The sequence below is a fragment of the Columba livia genome, chromosome 5 (genome assembly GCF_036013475.1).
Source record: "Columba livia isolate bColLiv1 breed racing homer chromosome 5, bColLiv1.pat.W.v2, whole genome shotgun sequence".
Classification (NCBI taxonomy): Eukaryota; Metazoa; Chordata; class Aves; order Columbiformes; family Columbidae; genus Columba; species Columba livia.
The window spans coordinates 32,122,029-32,146,781 of NC_088606.1; the positions used below are offsets into that span (position 1 = coordinate 32,122,029).

Below are 24,753 nucleotides of genomic sequence, written 5' to 3' on the forward strand. Positions count from 1 at the left end.
TGAGATTAGCATGGGCCCACCTCTCAAGACCGTCAGGGTCCCTCTGGATGCCATTCCTTCCCTTCAGTGTGTTGACCACACCACGCAGCTTGGTATTATCAGCAAACTTGCCAAGGGTGCACTCCGTCCCACTGTGCATGTCTCTGACGAACATGCTGAACAGTGCCAGTCCCAGTACCAACCCCTGGGGAGCACCACTCATCACTGCTCTTCACTTGGACATCGAGCCATTGACCACAACTCTTTGAGTGCAACCATCCAACCAGTTCCTTAGCCACTGAGTTGTCCATCAGTTAAATCCATGTCTCTTCAATTTAGAGACAAGGATGTCATGTGGGACAGTGTCAAATGATTTGCACGAGTCTAGGTGGATGGTGTCAGTTGCTCTTCCCTTATGCACCAACACGGTAACCCCGTAATAGAATTTGTCAGGCATGATTTGGCCTTAGTGAAGCTGCGTTGACTGTCACGAATCATCTCCTTGTTTTCCATGTGCCTTAACATAGTTTCCAGGAGCATCTAGTCCATGATTTTGCTGGGCACAGAAGCAAGACCAGCTGGCCTGTAGCTCCCTGGCTTGTGGTTTTATCACTTTTTAAAAATGGGAGCTATGTTTCCCCCTTTTCCAATCAGCGTGAACTTCACCAGACTGCCACGACATCTCAAATATGATGGGCTTTGCGACTTCATCCACCAGTTCCCTCAGGACCCGCAGATGCATCTCATCAAATCCCATAGACTTGTGCACCTTCAGGTTCTTTAGATGGTCTCAAACCGGATTTTCTCGTACAGTGGGTGGTTCTTCATTTTCTCAGTCCCTGCCTTTGCCTTCTGTGACTTGGATCGTGTGGCTGCAGCACTTGCTGGTAAAGACTGAGGGGGGGAAAAGATGCCATTGAATACCTCAGCCTCCTCCATATCCTGAGTAACCAGGTCTCACGTTTCCTTCTGGAGGGAGTGGGGGGGGCACATTTGTGCTAGTCTTACTTTTATCACTGACATACCTATAGAAGCTCTCCCTGCTAAAAGGACTAGATGAACTTTAAAGGTCCCTTCCAACCTGAATGATACTGTGATTCTGATACTGAATGCAGTTCTTAACTAAGCCCCTTTTCCCTCCTTTTTCAGAACATGTTCTGCCTTTGTTAGTTATTTCTGATATTTTTTAATTCCATGGTCCTCAAAATGAGTTTTAGAAGTTTAAATATCACTTGCTGTTAATGATGATGTGTCCAATTCTGTATTATAAAAGGTATTTAAAAATCTGTAGTAATGTAAGGGTTTCTGAAAAACTTTACCGGTGATCAAATCACGTAAGTGAAAAACTGGTGGCTTTTGGGTGGGAGCGAGATTAACCTCCTGTTTCTCATTATGGATCTTTTTGTCTTTATTTAAAATAGAAGAGGGGAAATGATGAACCTCTTTGAGTATGCTACATTTATTGATCATATTAAGAATAATACCCTTAATATACATCGATGCTCTGATTCCTCCTGACAAGTTGTTCACATTAATGTAACTAGAACTTTTTCACAAGAACTTTGTGTAGGAGGGAATCTTGTTATAGCAAAGCTACAGAATTGCGTATTTGAAAGCATCTAGTCTGAGATATTTTTTTCTTAAAGTGACAAAAGAATGTATGTGTGCTCCTGTGCATCCTCCCAACACACTGCTTGCTCTAATTTGCATGCAGCAAATACCTTCTAAATTGCAAGGTGAAGGTGTACAGTTATATGTCTGCTGTTTAGCTCTTTTATTTTTTTCTTCCCCGGAACAGAATTCTAGCAGTCACACAAAGCTTAACACTTGACCACTGTGCATCACTTTCGGTTTTATAAAATGACATGTCAATCTAGGGAATTTGTGTTACTAATGTTGCCTTCAGTTTTGTTTTAGAGCTTTTGAAATTGCTTTTCCCTCCACCTCATGTACACATGGACTCCTTGGAAGGATTTCCAAAATACCAAATGAGAATATCTTGGAAAAATAAGAAAGGAAAAAACATAAGTAAAACAAAACCATAAAAACTTGAAGGGAAAAGTGAGGCATTGGATATGTTTACTAGTCAGATGTGATTTTTCAGTAATCAAAAAGGATAGGCTTAATATTTATGAATATAAAGCCTGTATTGATGCAAGAAGTTTTTACATATAAAAGCACTTTGTTTTGGAGCTGTATGTTGGAAGTTGTATACTGGAAGTTGTATATTCCCCCATTCATCATAAAAGAAGCTTGGTGAGGTTGTATGTAGTTAAAATGTGTACCTTTTTCCATGGAGGCATCCAAAAATTACTGTGAAGGCTTACGCAGAATAGTTAGGTTGCAGACCTGCTTTCCTGTGCTCCATGTTCAGAAGGGGATAGTGGTTCTTAGTGCTTTATCAGTTCATTGGAATTACTTGTGCGGGGTGGGTTGGTATTCCTCAAGAGCTGGCAGTAGCTTCCTTCAGTGGGTGCAGCACATTTTACTGCAGTATTTTGCCCAGAGTGTGACAGATGTTTGCATCAAGTTCAATGCCAGGTTAAAATGTTTGAATGTTGTGCTGGCTTTGGAAGCAGTTTGTTCATTCTTTGGCCAAGTGAGGCTTTTGGCAGGGTCTGGTGCACTCTTATATGTGATAAAAATGCAGAACTAGAAGTAAGGATGTATTACACAGTATTGCATGATAACTGTTCCTTCAAGTTGAAGTATAGCAACCATGCACGTAAGACCTAGGTGAGTATTCCCTAATTGCTAGTTTTGATGGAAACCATTCTTGTACTGTAAGAGTTAAAAATGATGTCTTTTGCTTCAAGCTAAGATTCATTTTGAACAGTTTCTTAGTTTTCGTGTTGCTGGAAAGTGGTATTTATAATACTCTGACTCACTGTGTTAGGAATTATTGAACTTAAATTGTACTGAGCAGAAAACATCTGGATTGTTCCCTTGTAGTTGCACTTCAGAAAATGTTTCTGTCAGTTGCTGTGCAGCTCTGCTCCTAGTAGTTGTATTAGCGTGTGAAGAAAGAGTTTTCTTTCTGCTTGACCCTTGGTTGGTGTATTACAGGCTCTTCTAATAGATAAACTTTAGATTAAAATCTTAACCTTTTATAGTGTTCTAAGCTGTAGGAGTAAAATCCTGTAAGTTTTCATCATACTTCTGACCTCTGAAGATTTCAATGCTGATCAGCATGTAAGTACTTAATGAAGGAGTTGCTAAGCCGATTGTCACATCCTGTTTCTCTATCATTAGGTAGGTTTTATTGTTACCTTGACAAAGAAAAAGATGAATAATGCAGACATGATCTCTAAATATTTTCTGTTTGTGAGTTTAATCTATAAATAGTATTTTTAAAAGTGAGTTAAATAGAAAAAGAACAGATCAGAACTGAAGCCTGATCTTTTGCTGTGATTAGATTAAACTGGATAGTACAGGCAAAACTGCTGCCACAGGAGCTCAGATACTAACCAAGTAGCATGCCATCTATAAAATACAGTAGGGAGGGAATTTTCAACTAATTCTGTCACATTTTCTCTCACTGGTATAATATGTGACCATTTCTAGCTGTAGCGATAAAAACCAGGTCATGGTCTTGTGTATGCATGTACATATGCTACCACCACAAACAATTGTTCTGCATTTACAGCAGGCAGTGTTTTTCCTCCAGCCTACTTACATTAAGATTTTTACGTAACTTGTTTTTTGTAGTCTGATTATTCATATCCTAACAAGAAGGAAAAAACAATATATGAAGGGTGGGGAGGCCGAGAGAATATAAACTGTGCAAAGTTCTGTTGTCCTTGTGTGAGGGAGGAGCCTACCCGTTTGTCAAGTTAAAACAATCTCTAGTAACTGTTTAGCTGGAACAACTTCATAAAGTCTGACACACCCTGTGGGCTGCTCTCTTGCTGTGTTCTTCTGAGCTTAGCAGCACACAATAACTTTGTGTAGCGTCAGGGAATGATTGAGTTAAAACTCTACTGCAGCTCAGATTCCCTAACATGAGTCTTTTGAAGAAAACTTCCATTTAGGTGAAATTTTTAGGGGGTAAGTTTGAGATAGCTCTGTAATATTGTGGACCATATGCATTAGGCTGTGAAGTTTCTTAGGCAATTTTATCCCCTGAATCTAGATGGCTATTGGAAAATTGCTTTAAGCATCTGGTAGTCCTTCTGTATTGTCTCCTCAGACATGTCTTCAGAGGACAGGCTCAGCTGGAAGGGAAGCTGCAACATAAACTTCTTGCTGGATGAAATAACTAGTAAATGCTTTTCATGGATAATATGATATCGGCCCCTGCTGTTTTAGTTTTCTTAAATCTCTGCCTCTTGTCACTCTTTGTGGAACACAGTGGGAATGGCAAGAGCATTTTTCTGTGACTGGATCAATGACTTGGAAGAGAACAGAACTGTTAAAAGAATATTCTCTTACATCTAGCAAGAGAAGCATTTTTACGAAGCACTTAAAGCATTTATACAAAGTATGCTTTTTCTGAGTGAGGTGAAAATTGAAAGCTTAAGTAAATAGAAGCTTTCAACTTCCAGTCATTATGTTTGTTCACCGGCATTAATGACAGATTCCTAAAGAAATCTTGACTGTTCAAGTGCCTGGGAATATCTAAAGATGTCTAAAACACTATCTGGTAGGATTTTTGGCAGCTGAAATTTGTTAGATTTACTTAAAAAGAAGAAAACAAGATCTAGGTAGGCAACTTTTTAAAAAGTTTGGAATAATTTGTGTTCTGTTTTATTTTTGTATTCAAATATCTCAGTTTCTTTTCATATTAGCTTTCTTAAGCTTAGCCCACATAAATTGAGCATACAAATACACACAAGCAGTCCTTCAGCTGTACCATCTGAGGGAATGCTGGTTGCTTACCCAGTCTCCATTCTGTAATGGAAGGTATTTGGGAAGCATAAGAACAAAAATTGTCATCAACTGTGGAGAACATAAAATTGAAACAGACTTGGAGAGATGCTTTGAAAACTGTCAGGAATTGAAAAAGGGATGGTTTGTACCATGGCATTTGAAAGATTCTAAATTGATGGACCGCTCTGTATGTTGATTGATGAAGCCATGAAGTATTCATGTATTATTCAGTTGTACTCTCAAATCAATCCTAATATTTTTGTAAATTTAAATTAAAAAAACAAACCAAAACAAAAACGTTTTCATGTTGTGTCCTCTCCCCCCTCCTCCAGAAAGGTAAGCAGTCTTGCATTTGGATGTGTCAACTTGTTGAAGTACTGATCTGTGTTAGTAGCAGATTCTATAAAGCAATATGTATCTGTTTTAACTAAGGGTGAGGTTTGTTTGTTTTCTAGCTAGAAACTGATGTAACCAAGTAAAACATTTTTGTGCTAATGTCAAATAGCTTTTTTTCTTGGCCAGAGGGAAGGGTCAGGAGAGAAAAAGCAGAATGGGAAGAATTAATGTGTGCAGCTACACAACTACAGACTTTTCTTTACTCTAATCAAGTATTGGAGCATGATGTTGCTATTTTGCAAGATAGGTCTTTCAATCCATATGGAAATACTGTGAGGACTAAGCCACTTTATCGTTAACTTCCAGTGATAATGGGGTTTTTGTGATCCAGGTGATGAGAAATAACACAGATTTCATTAAAGGCCCTAATTGCCTTTTAAATGTGACAAAAATGTCTTTTTGCTTAGTTGTATTTCAGTCCCTATGTTACCTTACTTGTAGAGTGGCATAACAGCCCAGGTTGGAAGTGACCTTGAAATATCATCTGGTCAAACTTTTAGTCATTTAAATAACGTATTTTTAAAAAGTGTATAGTGAGACAGTGATGTCATTCAGGCAGTCAGCTAGAATTATTCAGACCAGCAGTCTAACAGTAGAAGTATTGTCAAGAATGGTATTAACAATTCGTTTAGATAGATAGCACAGTCTCGAAGACTTGAGTAAGCAGAAGTGAACTATTGCTTTAGACTTAAAATATAATGACGTAGACAAAATCTCAAGAGAGTTACTTGTATTTGTGACTTTCTACAGTTCTGCTTTCCCTGCTGTAAGCATTTACCCATAACCTGTGGTTTCAGACTGTTTCAGCTCAGTCTTGGTCACTTTCTTAATAGATTTCATAAAGACTGTTCTCACCTCTGTTTACTGCAGACCTGTTCAAACATTCCATTTGCTCTTTTATCTCTCTTTTTTTTAAAACAAACAAACAAAAAAACTATGTGACTTAGGGGAATCACCTTTTTTTTTTGTTGTTATACTTTCCCCTTTCTGCATATCTAAAATGCCTTGAAAGGCTGAAAAACTGTTTGAAATACCCTTTTTTTTCTGTAAGTTTCTTCTGTTTTAAAATAAACCTGTTGTGGACAGCGTGTTGCAGTTGTCTTTTTTGTCTAAGTTTTATTTTGGCAAAGTTTCTCTTTATTCTACGTTTAAAATCTTCCTTTTTCTTTATGGTTAATGATTGGATTCTTTCTGCAGCCATTGGTTCTGCTTCTTGCCATATCAGCTGTTTTCTGTCAGCTCATCGTCTCTATGATTTTCCTAGGCTACAACACCCTCTTGGAGAAATTTCAGTCACTAAACATAGTTCCTTCATTTCAAGTTAATTCTTGTTTTAATCTTGCGCATTTCCTTCCTGAATGCGAATATTCACTAGTAACAAGCCATTGTCAACTTGCCGCTATTTCTGCTTAACTCAATTTCCAGCTGTTCAGCTCTACACAAGAATCTACCCCCTTTTTTTTAAACAAATAAAACACAACACTATCCTTCCTTTGTCAGCCATTGCTTATGCAAACCTCTTCTATTCCTAAAGCAGACTCATAATGTTGCTGATTGTCAGTTAACTTCATGTGATTATCCTATCCCCTTTTACTTTCTTACTCTTTTTAAGCAGTCCACTCTTCTGACCTTTTACATCTTGCAGTCAGACTCTTGCATTCTCTGTACCTCATCGGCTCTGGACCATACTTTTGTATTGTTTTGCTTTGCTTTGTTTTTCTCTTTTCCTTTGTTTCTAGAATCCTGCTGCAGCTGTAAACTCAGGCTTCCGCTATGCCATTTCCGTGAAAATTTGATATGCTATCACTTGGCTTCATTCCCTGCTTAGGAGGAATCATTTGGAGTGTGTAATTCTTATTTCTTATTCTCCCTGCACACTTTGCCTCCAGCCCACTTGAATGTTTGCTGTGGCTGTTGGGTTTTGTGAACTTCATGCCCTGTTAGTGAGTGTCTTTTGGGAGATCAGTAGGCATCATTCAGCTGATTTGTGTAATATTCGATTAAAGCAGTCCTAGCCCTTGCTTGTCAGCTCTGTATGGAGGGGCCACATAGCAGAAGGGCAGAGAAATTGTTCCTGAAAAATGGCTTGGGTTATTTTGGCCACAGAGCCTGGTTTTAAAATCATTTAGAAAAACTAAGTGCACAGAATAGCAAAGAAACTATCAGTATTAGAGCAGCCTTGCAGATCTATATTTTTGGCTGTGAATGAGTGGTCATTAAGACACCTTTGTGGGGATGGAACACTGGAAACAGCTGTGTTGCATTATTTTAAGTCTGGAATCGAGCTGTAAACTTCTGCTATAACTAGTTGTGCTCTGGCTTCCTTTTCAACTGTTAAAGCATATTATTCCTTCCCTCTAGGAGAGCTTTTTGGCTTTATTGTTGTTATGCTTATTTATTTGCATATTAATCTCAACAGAAAGAGAATTTTCAACTTTTTCTCCTCTTTTTTTACATAGTGTTCTCCATAAATACCATCATGTATACCTGTAAAAAAATACTGTATTACATTTACCATATGTTGAGGCTTCAGTGAACAACACAAGAGAGAGGAATACAAATTGATATCTCTTTTAGCACATCCATCCTCATGTCTTTTAGAATTAGCTTTAGACGTAGTTCCTCTAAGTTCTCACAGCATTCTGTGTAAAAGAATGCAGACAAAAATTAAGTAATACTGTGAGGTTCTTTTTCATAAAATGCTTTATCTCTGATAGTGTGACATGTTAATAACACAGTTTGTCAAACATCTGTGTGCATATAGAAAACAGAATAAAAGAAATGCAAATTCTTCGGGCCTTAAAGTGCTGCCTAAGCAGACAGTTTCTCTTAAATCATAACAGGAATGCATCAGTTTGAGGGCTCATTTTAAAATCATTTTTCCTAAGTATAAAATTTTTTTTAAAGGATGGATTTTGTTTCATTTTGAACATAATACAAGTATCTCAAGACTTTGATGGCATCAATATTCAATACATTGTGGAAACTTAATACAATATATGCACATGCAACCTTGTTCAAGCTATGTCTTGACTGTGTGCTTTATCTGTCAAAGCAATCTGACTCAGAGCACACATAAAATTTCCTAGAATAGTAATAACTTGACTGACATGTCCTTTATTTTAAGATGTTATTTTTACTGAACCAGTAGTTTCATAATCTAGTTATCAATATTCTTGAAACAAAGGCAGTTACCACCAAGTTGCTAAGTGACTATAAGCTTGCATAAGGGGTAGTTAGTACTGTAAAGAAAATTGGTAGATTGCCCACTTCTAGTGTTTCTAGTATAAAACTAAGAATTCTTGTCTGACTTTTCAATTTCTTTCTTTGACTGCAGCTTCTATAGAAATTAGTTTTATCTTGCTGGATATTAAGTACCAAAAAATAAGTTAGAAGAACCCTTGAATCATAATGCAGCTGATAGCAGGATCACCTTTCCACAAGGAACGCTATTACCTTATTACTTGAAACGTTGACTAGTGGGTTGTTTTGTTGTCGTGGGTTTTGTTTGGTTGAGGTGTGTTGTTTTTTTTTGTTTTTTTTTTTTTTTTTTCCCCAAAGTAAATGGAAGCAGGATCTTTGAGTTGCAGGTGAGATTTAGTCTCAGGACAGCTGCTACCATGCTGTGAGAGCAGTGCCCAGAACAGTGGGCAGCCTCCACCAGGACAACGGTGCAGCTGGGCAACTGCTCTGCTCCCAGCTACTGCACGGCCAGATCTTCAGCCACTGGAGAGTGAGCCTCAGAACTTCCAGAGCACATTTTCATAGGTTTGGTATTTTAGCTAATGGTATTTTAAATTATTTTCTTGAAATTGAATCTGGATTAAGGGAGTAGCAGGCATAAATTAAAATGCAGCAGAAAGAAAATAATTCACTGGGAATGATGATGGCTGCAGAACATCCAAAATGCAGTTAAGCAAAGCCACACAACACTATTTCTGGGTATTTCAAATATCATGAGGGTCTGCAGGATTATTTTCACCACTATAATAAGGTATAAAAAAAGCGAACAATAGAAGTAATGAATTAGCTTGCATTCCCTTTGGTGTTGACTATAATAAATTTAACAAGCTGACTGAGGCAGATAAAAGGAGTTTGATTTACTAAACTGATGTATGTCACTACATGCAAACCCTGTGTTGCCAGGGTCTAGAATCTGGAAGGGGTCATAATATTTGAGCAGTAAAAGGTGATTCTTATGGAAATCTCTGAAAACTTGAGTGTACTTTGAAAGCAAATGCTGAGCGATATAATGTGTGTTAACCATTTCCACTTGTGCACCTTTGGGATTGTTTTATTGCTCCAAAATGCAGAGAATGTTCTTAAATGGCTTTGTCATCTTCCCCGTCTTTTGTATTGTACCAGTAAGTCCTTGATGTACAGTTCCTCTGGATAATTTAATGTTATTTTCTTCCAGATTCAGTGTGTTAGTTGTTTGACATGCTCTGTCCAGGGGAGTTGGTGATGTTCCAGAAAGCATAACCCAGGCAAGGGGGGAAGGAGACAGAGAAGAAGTTATAGTTCTATCTGCAGCCGGTGTATCCGGCTGAGAGTACAGCTGGTCTGTAAAATGAGGTGAACACTACCATATCCAGTTCAAACAAGTCTCATTTTATATCTGATATATGGTGCAAATATGCATTTGTTCAGAACATCATTAAAGTTATTACACAGTTGGTTAGGTGTCTGTTGTGCTTGACCTGCTGTTGGGTTGTGTTTGAACTTGGTTATTTGTGTTCCATAGGAGTGCTAACAGGGATAATCACACACTTAAGTGGAGTTTTTTTTTACGTAAGACATTTGTATTTATTGTTCTAGGCAGCTTTGACATCTTATTCATATAAATGTTTTGATGCACTCCAGGAGAACCTTACATTTTTCCCAGCAGTAATTCCTAGTCCCCAGAATACTGGACCACTACTGCTCTCAAGTATTTGGTTATTCAATGTACTCTGACATACGGTCTGGAAAACCTTCCATGGTACACTGAAAGGTGGTTGTCCTGTAAGATCCTGCTGTTCTGTTTCCTATTTGACTATGGTTTTGGAACTGTTTACTTTCTGTTGTAGATTATACATAAACACTAAAGAAACAACCCCCAAGCCTTAAATCCTGTTATCCAAAACCTCCATCTGTGGTAACAATCCTATATCTATGGTCACGTAATGTTAAATCATCCATCAGCAAGATCTCTTGTGTAATCTGTAACCCCAGCCTACAGATTAGCACTGTTTATTATAATGCTGTAATAAAACTTAATAGCCTCATACTTTGCTGTATTTTTTAACTCTACAGGGTCATCCACATGATAATCACTCTTGGCTGTGTCTCATCTGTATTATGTATTCCACAGGATGTCTGCTGGTAGCCTTTGTGTAAGCTTTCAAGATGCAGCTTTTCATGTTAGTAAACCATTTTCATTGCATCTTCTTTACAGAAGTATAAATACAAATAGGTTAAAAAACGGCGAGAGAACTTAACTTCAGTCTGGGGCTATACAGTTGCAATTTGTGTAGTATTATGCAGTATGCTTCAATTTTGAAGTTCAACATCACTAACATATCAAGAAATCACTATGCATTTGCTGTATGACTTCTAAAATTAAACTTAAGGCTGAGTTTCATAGGATGGTTGAATGAATCAGTAAGAAGTTGGGATTCCTATTAAAGCTAACTGGTTATTATACTGTATTGGCAAAAGAAAGCACTCGGGGTGATATTAACCTGAGGACAATGGTGACAGGTGCAGCATGAAATTCTGATTTAAAATCAACTATTAAAAATATTAATATCTTTAATACGGAGTATTAATATTTCTTTCTTTGTTCATGGAAATTCTTATAAACAAAAGAGTTATTCTCCTGCAAGACCCTATCTATACTGTGCGTTTTCTAATCTCTTGAGACATGACTCTTTCTGAGATTTGTTCAGCACAAAAATTGGTCTGCAGTGTGTATGTGGAAGACTAAAAAATGAGAGGAACTTTAAGTGGATAATGGAGATGGCTTATTTTTCTCCAACAGCTACAAGTAGAGGGGGAGGGAAGTAATTCAGCCAAGTATCAGGTTGTTTCTACTCCAGGTACTTGAATTAGCTCAAGGCATTCCAGGCCACAGGCTTTTGAATCCATGTTTATTTGCTCCATTGAGAGAAGTACATGTGACTCTGATAGCTCTTTGTCAGTAACGGAATAGCTGACTGAGATGTTTGTGGTAATGAGGAGGACTCCAAACAATCTGAAGCAGAATTACTGCATTTCTACATGGGTTTTCCAGACAAATATGTATGAAAGCACACACATTCCAAGTTCTGAAGTGTGTTAGATGAGCTGCAAGTGCACAATCAGTGCACATGCTGTACAGGGGTTTCTCAGGATCCTGGTATGTTGTTTGGTCTTGCCATCTGACCTGAGCAACAAATTGTGTGGGAAAACTCATGCAAGTATTCTAAGTCTTCAGCTTATGTGTAGGGAAGGCTTCCAGATAGAGAGAGGAGGACATATCTGAGGAACCCTGAACATAGAGGATATCTCTTTCCTAGGTTTTATTTTCAGCTTTCTGGAAATAGACTTGCTTTATAAACAAAATGTTAAAATAATACTCTTGGTTGATAGTGTTAAAATAATTGATCTGCAGTAGATGACAAATACTTACGGAGAATGTTTTTAAGTGTTTTTTACTCATATATTGTGTGTTAAGATTTGGGGGCCAAGTGCAAATCAGGCTGCATTATTGTTTTAATGTGATTTTCCAGATTACAATGTTTTGTCTTCTTACTCCAATTTGTAGTTAACATGAATCTAGTGGATCTTCTTTCTACACATGTGAAATACAGTGTCTTAAGCAGCTTTATAAAGCCATGTTTTCCCAGTCCTACCCAAACAGCAATGTCCCTAGCCATGACCCAGAGAATTTACCAGAGCGTTAATTATAGGTACACACTGAACTGTTTACACTTCTTTTAGCAGTAATGATTTGGGTGAGTTTAATAATATGTCCAGTGGTCCTTATTGTTTTGATGGTTATAAGACTTTAATTTCCTATTTAATTTTGTCATTTTTTGGTAACAGTTATGACCAAGTCCTAACTGGCAGTGCTGCCATGGAAAAGTGTACTTCAGTGCTTCATTGCCAAAGAGATGTTTCTGGCTAATGTAGCAATAACAGAGATTAGATGTTACACCTGAACAAAAATCACATAGTATTTATTTTAATTATATTGGTGAGTTAATTGGGAAGTAGATAGGGTCCTGAGGCAGTAAGGGTTATTCAGCCATTGCATTTATAAAAACAAAGGAATTGAATTCTTTTAGGAAATGTGCTTGATGATAGCTCCAAACATGACTATTTGCTGAAATAAACAGTCTCCTTTCCTTAATCTCGTATATTAAGGTGTCATTATTTCAGATAAAGTAATTGGGTGAAATATTTAAATTAATTAAATGTTCTAAAATATAGTTCAAGTCACATATACTAGCTTGAAAAGCGTAATGGGAAACACCCGTCAATGAACTGTTTTGAACTAGTCAGTAGGGTCTCTTTCTTTCATGTAAGTATGTAACTGTGGTTTAATTTTTTACTATTTCATGACTTCTTAAGCTGCAGCGTTTGGGTTGCTTTTACTTTTTCTTTCTTGAAATAGTTTGAACCAAACATTAAATCAACAGCTTGAACCAGAGCTAGGATTAGAAGAAACCCAATCTTTATCTAGATTCACTTCTCCTGTAACACAGGTCACAGAATACTGTCCAGCAAATTGAGGTTGAACCGGTGTTTAGTCAACTCTTATCTCTGTAGTGAGGGATTGATACAGTCCAGATCATGGAAGACAAGGGATTAGCTCAATAACATACTGGGGAATGTGTCAGAATGTGAGAGGGTAGGAGGGGGGAAAACAAAACAAAACAAAACAAAACAAAAACCAAACAAACAAAAAAAAAACACCACAACACATGGCAAGTCTTAAGCTTAAGTCTTCACTCTAAACATTCTGGTGGCTGTTTAGGGAGCTGCCGTTCTGTCCCTCTCCAGTGGCACTGCAGCTTGTGCAGTCATATACTGACCCAGGTCAGGAACTGATTCAACTGAAAAATATTTTTCTTTTCCTGTGTTTTTTTGTCATCCTGCTCACTTTACAGCCTGGTTCTTTCTGTGACTCTGAAAGCCACAGCATGGGAGACACTGAAAGCCAAGGCAATGGGAGGAGGTAGCTGGCAGCAGTACCTGATTTAAGCCGTACAGGTACTGAGCTTCTAACCATAGTCTGTGATGTCTCTGCGCTGCAGCTCCCGTTTGGTCCTGGTACAAATCATCAAGAAACTGATTCCATGTGTTTGTGCAAAGCTGTCTTCCAGCTTAGTGAAATCAAGTGAGGTCTTCATAAACAAGTTATGCGTTTGTTAGAAGTAAAATAAAAATATTGTGTGTAAGTACTTAAAAAAGGAACAAAGTGAATTTCATAAAGCTGAGGTATTGTGCAGGGGCTTTCCTAAGCGATAGCTATTAGTGTTGCCTTAATAGTTACTTCAAATGTGTCTTTTTCCAGAGACTAGAACAGTAGTTTGCATAGCCACCCCTTGATGAATTGGTCGTATATACTAGGACATGTTCAGAGGAAGCAAAGTGGCACAACAGTCTCTTACATAAAGGAGATGTTAGCAAGCTACTCAGTGTTCTCAGCCACAGAATGGCAGTTCACAACCCCAGTAAGTGTTTCAGCTCAGCCAGCAAAGCCTCCCAAGCGTGGCTGTCTATGCCCCATTGTAAAGATTATATTTCTCTAATAGGCATTTATCCCTACCAGATTTATGTGAAATGTATTATTTTTTTTTTCCCTCAGGCTATTGTTCTTTATTTGCCATTCATTGAAGACTTAGTAAGTATCAACTTTGTAGATGATCTCTAGTCTTCATTTTTATATTTATTGCAATTAATTAGCTACCTTAATATTATATTTATTACAAAAGTAGTTGTATACTATGTCCATTCTATTATTTTTCCTGTCTTATTTCAGTCCTTTTGAGTATCTCATGGTGGAATATAAAGAGCTGCTTACTTCTTAAGCGAAAAGTACTGCATTAGATAGCATCCCTTTTCCTGCATTTTTATGATGCTGATGTGTGTGTGCTCCATGGATAGGAAAGCTCTGTATCTTGAAGGTCTTTACTGCACAGAGGAACTTTCTGCAAGGTCTCTTTTCACGTGAAATTAATAGCTCTTATGTCTGGACAATTTGATAAGCACAGAAGGGTGGAAAAGTTTCTGCTCTTTTTTAGATCACTTTTAAAACGCCTCATTTGTGTCAGTGATGTAGCTGTGAAACAACACTTGGTTGATGGTGGATTTCAGCTCTCCTGTCATGGAGGCACCCCGAGGTTAGTTTAAGGGACAACAGGGTCCAAAACAACTTCTATTAAACCAGTGAGAAACAGCGTTTTAGCACTCCAAAAGTAGCTTGAATACAGGTTCAGATGTCAGTTGAGGAAAATTAAGGGGCAGCAACTAATACAACAGGCGATCCACAGAGTGCATGCGCATGGCTTCACCCAAACACCACCAGAGCCGTCCCTGAGTCAGGGAAGAGTACACACTTGCCTAAACACGGTGTGGGATTATTTTTAAACGGATACATGTACTCGTATTGAGTACGGAAAGTATACACTCGCAATCCTGCGAGGAGAAATACACGTGCAAATGTGCATGGAATATTACACGTGCTTATGTGGAAGCACGGGAGGAAAATACACCAGCAATTATGCGAGGATTGATTTTACACGGGTTCATATTGAGCACGGGAAGTTACACATGCATATGTGCATGGAAAGCAAATGCACTCGCAGTCCTGCGAGGAGAAGTTTTACTCACACCCGTGGCAGCAAGGCAAGCGGAGTCTCCATCCCGGGGGGCCACTCAGCGGCCCACCAGCAATGGGTGGAGTCTCGACGAGAGTCCCGGTTTTTATTGGCTGATCAGACCTGACTGTAGGCATTCCAGAAGCTTCTCTGCACCCCCACCCTGGCTGTGTGGGTGCCCCTGAAGCCTCCAAACATCGCACACACTGGCCGCAGGTGCACAGCGGCTCCCTGGCACCTCGGCACTCCCTTCTCCTAACGGCCCTGGCCAGGGTGCTCTGGGGCCATACAAAAGAAGCTGTAGCAGAGAGAAAGGGAGATGTGTCTACTACTTCCATGCTGAAGGAGGGAGGGGGAGAGAGGAGGGGTTTGCATTCTGCCACATCTCCTTAAGAGAAATTTATGTGGTTCATTTATTTACATTAAAGTAAGTTGATCCTAGTTATTTTCTTAAAATCTTGCTGGTCATATTCAATAATTGCTAATCTGGGAATGGTGTGACCTAACTCAGCACATAAAATACAACTAAATCAGACATCCCTTTAAAATATAATAAAACTGAGAACCCTTACCATTTCTGTGGTATTGTCCAGTTATCTTTAAGCATTTGCAAACTATTGGGATGCTTCTTCAACCAGTCTTTTCATTAGTACTGTACTTCTTATTATGATTCATGCTGTTGAGTTTGACCAGGGAGAGTGAGACATAAAGAAAAAACATTTCAAATGGGATAGGTCTGCTTTGCTCTTTTCCCCTGTAATTTTAGTCCTTGCATCCTTTCAATCCAGATGCCTTTGCTTTCTTTCCCTGATGTTGTTATTTCTGTAGCTATTCTGGATCGCATTCAATTTCTTGTGTTGGCACTCTTTGCAATTATACCACATTCAATAAATCTCTGACAAGGCTTTAATTGACTTCTGAAGAGCCTTTTGAAGGCCTCATTACCATCAGTTTCTGTCCTGACATGGTAGTAGGGACACACCCCTGCACTTCTGGCAGTGCCAGAGAATTAAGTACTTGAATACCTGTCCCTGTGCAGTATGAATTTTCTAGGCTAGTGCTCATTTATTTTGGCTTCAAATAGCATATTCTTTACAGCTGTGATAGAGTTGTCTTGTGAAAACCTGGAACTCGGATGCAGATGTGTCTGCTTGAGAAGTGTTAAACTGGCTGATGCAGCAATGTACTGCTTGTACATAGTTCTCTCTAGCTGGCAAAAACTTTTTTAAGTTCATGGGAAATCTTGTGGATTTAAGATTCTAGTTCATGTAAGAGCAAACAATTTCAGTATTCTCAGGCTTGGGAGAAGGACAGAAGGGTTCAGTGATTCTCTCACCAGTGCCATGGGTGATTTTGCCTGTAAATGTTGTGAACAGCTGTTGCAGTAGTTAGGCAGGTCAGATGATGGGTACTAATGACTGTATCCCAGTGGTTCCCAGTTATTCTGATGTCCCATTTACCATTTCATGAACAGAGACTGAGTTTTGAAAGAAAGTTGTTGCTTCTTGAAAAACCAGTGACAGAGAAGGTGCCAGGCAGGGGAGAACTTGAAATGGATGCTGCAGTGGCTTTTAATGCATAATTTTGATATTAACTGTTTTTATTTCCTCATATGGTCAGAAGGAAGGGGGAATTAAACCACTTAAAGGAAGGGGTCCTATTTCTTGATCTTTTGTAGAAGCAAAATAACTTTGGTTTACTAAGCGTCTTACCTAGCGGCAGAATACTGTTCTGAGTGAACATAAATTGAAACAGTAGTGTTTGCAACAGGCCACTAAATAGGAATAATTACTAGATGGAAAAGGTAATGGAAATGGGCATCTGTGAAACACTTAAATGTTTCTCATTAAGAGAATTAGCCTGTAGGGTGGTGTGGTTTATCTTCCCTTCCACCTCCCTGCCCCTTTAAGGTGCTGTATCTAACTGCCACTACTAATGTGTACTTACATAATTAAGCTATTGAATACTGCTAAATTTTTAAAACTTGTGTTTCTAGGAGGTTTCTGTGGTGTTATTTTCTCTGAAATTTCACTCTTAAGCAGCTTAAATAATGTAATGGCTTTATTACTACTTTTTCTTTTCCATTTTCATTTTTCACAAACTGATTTTCCAGCTTAGTTTCAGTGGGAGTCAGGGTCAGGCCTGCAGGAATTATGGTAGCTGTTGACAACATCCTGTTATTGTAAATTCTTTGAAGTTGTAAAGGTGAATCTTTATGGTGTGAAGCAAACCCTGTGTGTATTTTTGTTAATATGTAACTGAAAGCTGAACTTAAAGAGATCTTAAAGTACCCAAATTTTTGATTTTTGTTTCAAACACTTTTTACATTAAAGTTGTGTTTCCAGCTTATAACACTATTCTGAAATTGACACTTATTTACTCAGTAAGGTCTAAAGTTTGTTGAATAGTTTGTGTATGTAAGGACTGATCTGTGAAAATATTATTTATTTTTTTTTTTACTGCGTCTGTGAGAAAAGTGAATTTTTTGTTTTCTTCTCTGTAATGGAAATTCTTTAGCAACACTTCTGTCTGTTTTCATTTCAAATGAATTAAATAAATACTTTATATCATTTTTCTAGAATGAAATGTTATGGAGGTGCAATGTATCTCCTTGTGGGTAGAAAAGAGTCAGAAGCTAGCTATAGAAGTACCATGTTTGACTTGCTTTAAATGAATCATAGAATGTCAAATTTATTGTGGTGAGTAAAACATCAATCAGGTTTAAGAGCAACAGAGAAAGGAAAGCATGCACACTGTTAGCAAACAATTATAATAGTTTTTATTTCTCCAAATTAATCACTCTCCTTAAATCAATCATAGAATAGAATCATAGGGAGTTGGAAGAGACCCACCAGGATCATGGAGTCCAACTCCTGTCCCTGCATAGGACAACGCCACTGCTCATACCATGTGTCTGAGGGCATTGTCCAGTCTCTTCTTGAACACTGTCGGGCTCGGGGCTGTGACACCTCCCTGGGGAGCCCGTTCGAGTGCTCCACCACACTCTGGGGGAAGAACCTTTTCCTAATGTCCAACCTAAACCTCCCCTGGCACATCTTCCTGACATTCCCTCGGGTTCTGTCATTGATCGCCAGAGAGGAGAGATCAGCGCCTGCCCCTCCTCCTCCCCTTGTGAGGAAGCTGTAGCTGCCATGAAGTCTCCCCTCTGTCTCCTTTGAGCTGAACAAACCAAGTGACTTTAGCTGTTCCTCATATGGCTTCCCTTCTGTCCCCTGTGTCTCCTCAAAATGTGTGCATATCTGAAGGAGGAAAAAAAAAAAGTTTTAGGGATTCATTGGTTGAAGTTTTGGGTTGTTTTTGATTTTTTTTTTTTTTTTTTTTTTTTTTTTGTACAAAACCTAATTCATACCGTTGGAGACGCAACTGCCAAGTGTAAACCACAATAATAAAACAGATCTTAATACAATGTACTGAGTTCTTACAGGCTGAGCATTTCAAAGCAATTAATTATTACGGAAACAGGACACAGTTTGACTCTGCATGGTTCAAATCTCCCTCAATTAAATACAAACAAACATTTGTCTTAGGCCCTATGTGTAAGACAGTGCTTAGAAATGTTTTCCTCCTGAAAAAGCAGCCACAGATCTGGTATTATCTCTTGTAGCTGAGGATGGCTGGCAGTAATATGGTGCAGAAGAGAACTGCTAAGGGAAAATGGATGGTACTAATGCTTCTTATCCTGTTCGCCTTTTATCTTGACTAAAGGAGGCTGACATGCTGTTGTCACATGGCTCGGATAGGAAAGGGAAGTGTTACAAGACCAAACTTGACAGAGAGCAGTGGCTTGTAATACAAGCATACACTTAACTTATGTGTTGAGAAACAGTGATATATGGGCTGCAATTCTGAATTACGAAGCCCTACTTCATAAAACTGTGTAGAGCTGACCCAGTAAAGTAAATAAACTTGGATTTGAAATTAGACTTTCCCCTCCTTATACCAGTATTCTTTAGACTCGTTACAGTATTGCTTTCACTGCTCAGCATCCTCCTTAAGCCATTTTGAGTCCTTTCAGGACTTGACAGAAGGAAGCTGAGAAATTCTCAGAGTATTATTTGTTTAGAATAAAATCGGGTGGAGGTGGTTTGGGCCTGGAGTGGCCGTAGCCACGTGCAGTGGCGTGTGCAGTGCTGTATGCAGCGTTGTGTACACTCGCTGAAAACCACCACAGGACCAACGGAAATTCTATAGCCAGTTGGAGAGGAGTGACTCTGAAACACTGGAAAGACATGGTTTGAAACTGGAGTTATGGCAAGAGGGAGAGCAGACACGTTCATTGGATTGAGCTGCTGTTAACTCAAGCGAAAACCCCACCTATTGTCGCCCAAATTAGGAAACTGATTGTGAGCACGGACCCTGAGAACTGGGGATATCTGGGGAGATGCTGATGAAAACAGTGTTGATAGAGACGGAGGAGGTGGAGACAAAAGGTACAAGACCTTTCATTAAAACTGAGAGACGTACAGGCCCACAAGCTGGAATCCCCCAAACTGCCATTCGTACTAGCCGGTGGATAGAGCCCGAGCTCAGCGACTTGCATGCTGAGTTCTCACCCAAGGCGGGCAAAACTGAAACTGTATATATTTGGTGAGTTTCAGTTACTGGAAGGGTGAGGGTGACTAGGCATTATTGAGTGGAACAGGGGCCACAGGGAGCTGGGGGCAGGTAGGAGAGGGGCCGAGGCAGCTGGGAGGTAGCTAGGCCTGTGCCCAGCCCCAGTGGCGGCACCGTGCCCTGCCCAAGGAGTTCTCACGAGCGGCTGGGCTGTGGATGGAGGGGGAGAACCCACCTGCAAGGGCCCACGTTTCAGCCCCAGCCCTTGTCCATCCCATCCTCCCCCTGCCTGCACACTCACCGCTGGCCTAGGCTTTACTGGGGCAATGCTGCTGCTGACGCCCTGGTGACTGCCCCGTGGGGACTCGTCCCCTCTGATGTCACAGGGGCCAGAGCATGGCACAGCCATTCCTGCTGGCCAGCCTTTTGGAGTCCTATGAGGACTTATGGAAGGCAGCTGAGAAATTAGAATCATAGAACAGAATCTTTTCAGTTGGAAGAGACCCTCACGGGGAACGAGTCCAATCATAACCTAACTCTAGCATGAAATTCTCACAGTACTTTTTTGTTTTCCCTTGAAGTCAGCTAAGCATTTGGTAACCTGCAAAGAAACATTGGGATTCTGCAGGTTTGGATTTCATTCTGTAGTGGGTTTTGATTGAATAGCTTAGTCAGTGCTCACGTGGGAGGAGTTTGTTTTTGAGTGGTTAGTCTGTGGTGGCGATACTGAGAAGGATCCATCTCGCCACAATTTCTTCGATACTAGCTGATCATGGAGTTTTTGGAGAGTGAAGACAAGGAAAGGGCAAACAAATCTTAATAGACTCACTCCCATGTTTTCTTGCTCCTTCCTAAATCTTAGACTTACTGAATTTGATATTGGATTTTATACTTTTTTTTTTTTTTTGACAGTCTTTTTTTTGTAAGCTTGTGTAATTGATGTTTAAACTCATTTAGGTTTCCTGGTGTTTTATGTCAGTAATTTCTCGGTTTAATTTTGAGTTGCATGTTTTTCCTTTTTTTTGGTCAACTTAATTGGATGCCTTGTAGTTACTGTGAGAAATCGTAAAGAAAAACTGAGTCGTTGCTCCCTCTTCATCATCTTCATGCTTTCCTTGAAGTTAGGACCAGGAACGTAGTTATTCCTTGCCTTCACATTTCCCAACGTCAGCAGGATATCAGAAACGGAGGAGCTATGTTGGCGGCACGGCTGTAATCCTTCTGCGCTGACCTGCACGCATTGGGCAGCAGAGAGGTGATTTGGGCTGGAGTGGCCGTAGCCACATGCGGTGCCGTGTGCAGCGTTGTGTACACTCGCATAAAGCAAGCACGGGACCAGCGCAAATTCAATAGCCAGTTGGAGAGGAGTGACTCTGAAGCACTGGAAAGAGATGGTTTGAAACTGGAGTTATAGCGAGAGGGAGAACAGACACGTTCATTGGATTGAGCTGCTGTTAACTCAAGCGAAAACCCCACCTATTGTCACCCTTAATAGAGGTGTGAGCGCATCTACACAGCTAGGTTGCTGCCAAGGTGTGCAGCCAGTCAATTCCCCCCATTCTTAACAAATATAAGAATCTACCAGCTGGAACTGTTATAGATACTGAAGTGGCTTCTCTTCGTGGTTTGTTTTTGTCCTCCTGTTTATTAAATCTGTGAAATATCTTAAGTATGGGCGGTCATCCGAGCTTTGTATTGATTTGCATCATCTAATGTGTGTACTTAAAGGCCATATGTTTAAATTGGGGCTAGACTGGGACTTGTGTCTTCTTGACAGCTTATAGACCAACTGGACAGTGCATATTATACCACAGTCCATTTAGAGGAACTTCAAGACTTTTGTCTTTAAGAAATCATAAAGTTCTGAGTAAAATGGGCTGTCTTTTGGTAAATCACTTCTGCTTTCAATAGTTGCATACCAATATATGAAAAACTTATAATTTCACAGTATTCACAGTACCTGAGTTAAGACTGCCATATTGTTTTTGTGGAGTTAGAAAAGTTCTGTTCACTAAAATGAATACTTTTGAGGGGTCATTTGGGTAGTGTAAATCTCCTGAAATCACTGGACAAAGCTGCTGAAGCTTTAGTGACAAAACACGCTACTAATAAGGAGGATTATTTTCTTTAGGAAGCTTTGACCCTTGTTTTCTTGGCCAGCTCTCATCATGCGATTTCCAAATGTTGCATTAAAGACGTAGCTATGACTTTCATCGATCTATAGGTATACCATTTTCTTTCTTAATGCTTTTAAACTAGTAAGTAGATATCTGTGGATTGTGTTCTGAATTGTGTAAGTACTCGGTTCATACTGATATCAAATGGCAAATGTAAATTCAAAGGTTGTTGTGAAGTAGCTTCTTTTTCTTCTGTAAACTTAAGATGTGTATCATTAATTGATTTACCAGGAAATCTTTCCTATTCTACAGTGAAAATATGTAGTTTTACTAATAGGAGGTGAAGAAAGTAGTGACAATTTACTTTATGATTCTAAAGTTGGAAAGGCTGTTTTTAGACTAGTTAGTCTAAAAAACTGGGAGAATAATTAACTGTATAGATTTGAACACTTTCAAGTATGTCTCAAGTATAGAGGTTCCCAACAAAGAAGCACAGAATGTGGTAAAATCTCTAAGTGTCTTCTAAAATATAGTCTTAATTTATGCAGCATAAGCAGGAGTACTTCAGCGAATACCTTAGCGAGGTGCTTTTATGCAACTTTGAATCAGTGTTCAGAATTTACTTTCTGAATTGCCAAAGCTGAATACAAGTACATGTGTTGCAGTGATACTGATGTGTTTTGTGAATACGTCTCTTAGGACACAGTCCCACATTCCTGGTTTGTCTACAGCTATTATTAATTTAACAAATGCAAGTGCGTTCTTATTAATTTTTTTATAAAACAATTTTATATTGGACTTTTTGATTTTAGAAATGAAGACTGTTGTCCTTTGAGGAGAACATGGCCAATTATTGGTCTCTCTTATTACTAATACGCTTAAGACTTTCAGCAAGCTTTGAAAGAATTTTGTTTCACATAGGATAAAGACTTAAAGAGACTGAAAAAGCTCTGGAGTTATTAGTGCCACTACTGTAGTTCAAGGCCATTCTGTTCTCAACTTGAATAACACATTTCAATGTAGTTTCAAGCCCTTCAGAAACACATTGATATGTTTAAACTAAGCAATTTGCAGTAAGGATAGCACATATATTTTCCTCTTTGCTGCACCATTTAACTGGTTTTATCAATGAGTATTTATGGATGTCTCTAACGCGGTAATTGCAGGATAACCTTCATAAAATAGGCAGCAGACAAGCCAATACTTGTGATTTTTGGCTCTAAACTATGCAGTGGGAAGAACTTCTTAACAGCAAATTTATAAGCGATGAGGCTTAGAATATTAGAATATATTAATACCGTGTATTAGAGAACAGGAAAATCGCACAAATGCTCTACTATACATATATCTGATTAGACGTAAGAGCTTTCAGGATGGGAATTGTCTGGTTTGTGGGTATGTGAACCAGAAAATAAGAAAGAAACTCCAAAAAAGTCATAGCCACACCAAAACTTTAAAAAGGCAAGTGCAAATACAGAAGTGTACGTAACTTGCATAATAATAAATTTCATATAAGAAAAATAGGAATTGGTTAGTTAAGTGTTCAAATTCCAGTTGTTAGTCCTGGTGTGTGGAGATGCTTCTATTTCTTGATATTAATTTAAATTTGAATGAGGAGAAGTGGAGGAGTGGGTAAATTGGTAGAAATATTGTGGGCTTTTACTTAATCGCCTCACTTTAAAGTGCTTGCAGTTTTTACAGGGTAGACAGCACACTAAAATGACTGTGATTCAAATGTTAAGAATATAGAATTGGATCAGAAGAAAAAGCTGACACCAAATAAGAGGGCAGTTAAGTTGTATAATAGAATTATCTCTGGGTAATAGATACATAATTTCTATGTGATTTTAGAGTTCATTCAAGTTTTCACTATAAGCTGATGTAAATGTTACTGCTCAATGCTGAACCCTTAAACAGTATGTTTGGCATTATAAAATTGGTCTGATTTAATGTGTTGGGCCCTGAGCCTTCAATAATTGAGTAATACTAGAGTAGAATATTGGTGAGGATAAAAATTATGTATTATATAAAACCAGCATCAAACTACAGAAGATCTATAGCTCACTGCTTTGCATTACAACAGTAAATACATGTATTGATGCTTGTAATGGAATTTATAGAATGATAGAATGTCCTGAGTTGGAAGGGACCCACAAAGATCACCGAGTCCAACTCCTGTCCCTGTATATGACAACCCCACAGCTCATATCATGTGTCTGAGGGCATTGTCCAATCTGTTCTTGAACAGTCAGGCTCAGGGCCATGACACCTCCCTGGGGAGCCTGTTCCAGTGCTCCACCACACTCTGGGGGAAGAACCTTTTCCAAATGTCCAACCTAAACCTCCCCTGGCACATCTTCCTGCCATTGCCTCGGGTTCTGTCATTCATCGCTAAAGAGAAGAGTTTGGTGCCTGCCCCTCCTCCTCCCCTTGTGAGCTGCCATGAGGTCTCCCCTGAGTCTCCTCTTCTCCAGGCTAAACAGACCCGGTGAATTTAGCTGCTCCTGATACGGCTTCCCCTCTAAACCCTTCACCAACTTTGTGGCCATCCTCTGTACACTCTCCAGTAACTTTATCTCCTTTTTATACTGTAGTGCCAGAACTGCACACAGTGCTCCAGGTGAGGCCGCACCAGTGCAGAGTAGAACAGGACAATCACCTCCCTCACTGGCTGGCAATGCTGTGCACTTAAAACCAAGTAAATATAACATCCCTCAGTTATCATGTGGCAATGTAGTAATGTAGAAGTGTAGCCCAGCTTTCAGTGTTTTGCCTTTCTGTCCTTGTAGGCCAATAGGCTACTTCAGGTGGAGAGGTGGACTGTGAGGTGAGGGGAAGAGCTGGAAGGACCACAGGGCTCAAAGGTGTGATTCTGTTTCTCCTCAGTGGTTTGGAGCCTGACTAGACAGCTGCTGGTGGCATGTTGCAGAGATTGATCCTGGAGCCAGTCCTAGCTCATGTCCTTGTCT

General features: G+C 39.2%; 1 protein-coding gene across 5 annotated transcripts in view; it reads left to right on the top strand.

The window, feature by feature from the left end:
• Positions 1 to 24,753, top strand: part of STXBP6 (syntaxin binding protein 6) — a 133,103-nt gene that overhangs the window by 50,360 nt on the left and 57,990 nt on the right. For 2 of the 5 annotated variants that reach the window (XM_065064170.1, XM_065064172.1), the window contains exon 3: positions 14,081 to 14,116. The exons of the other annotated variants lie outside the window; for them this stretch is intronic. In XM_065064170.1, the coding sequence (XP_064920242.1) occupies position 14,116 (1 nt within the window). In that variant the 5' untranslated portion in view covers positions 14,081 to 14,115. The remainder of the gene's footprint in view (positions 1 to 14,080; positions 14,117 to 24,753) is intronic. 5 annotated transcript variants of the gene reach the window in all.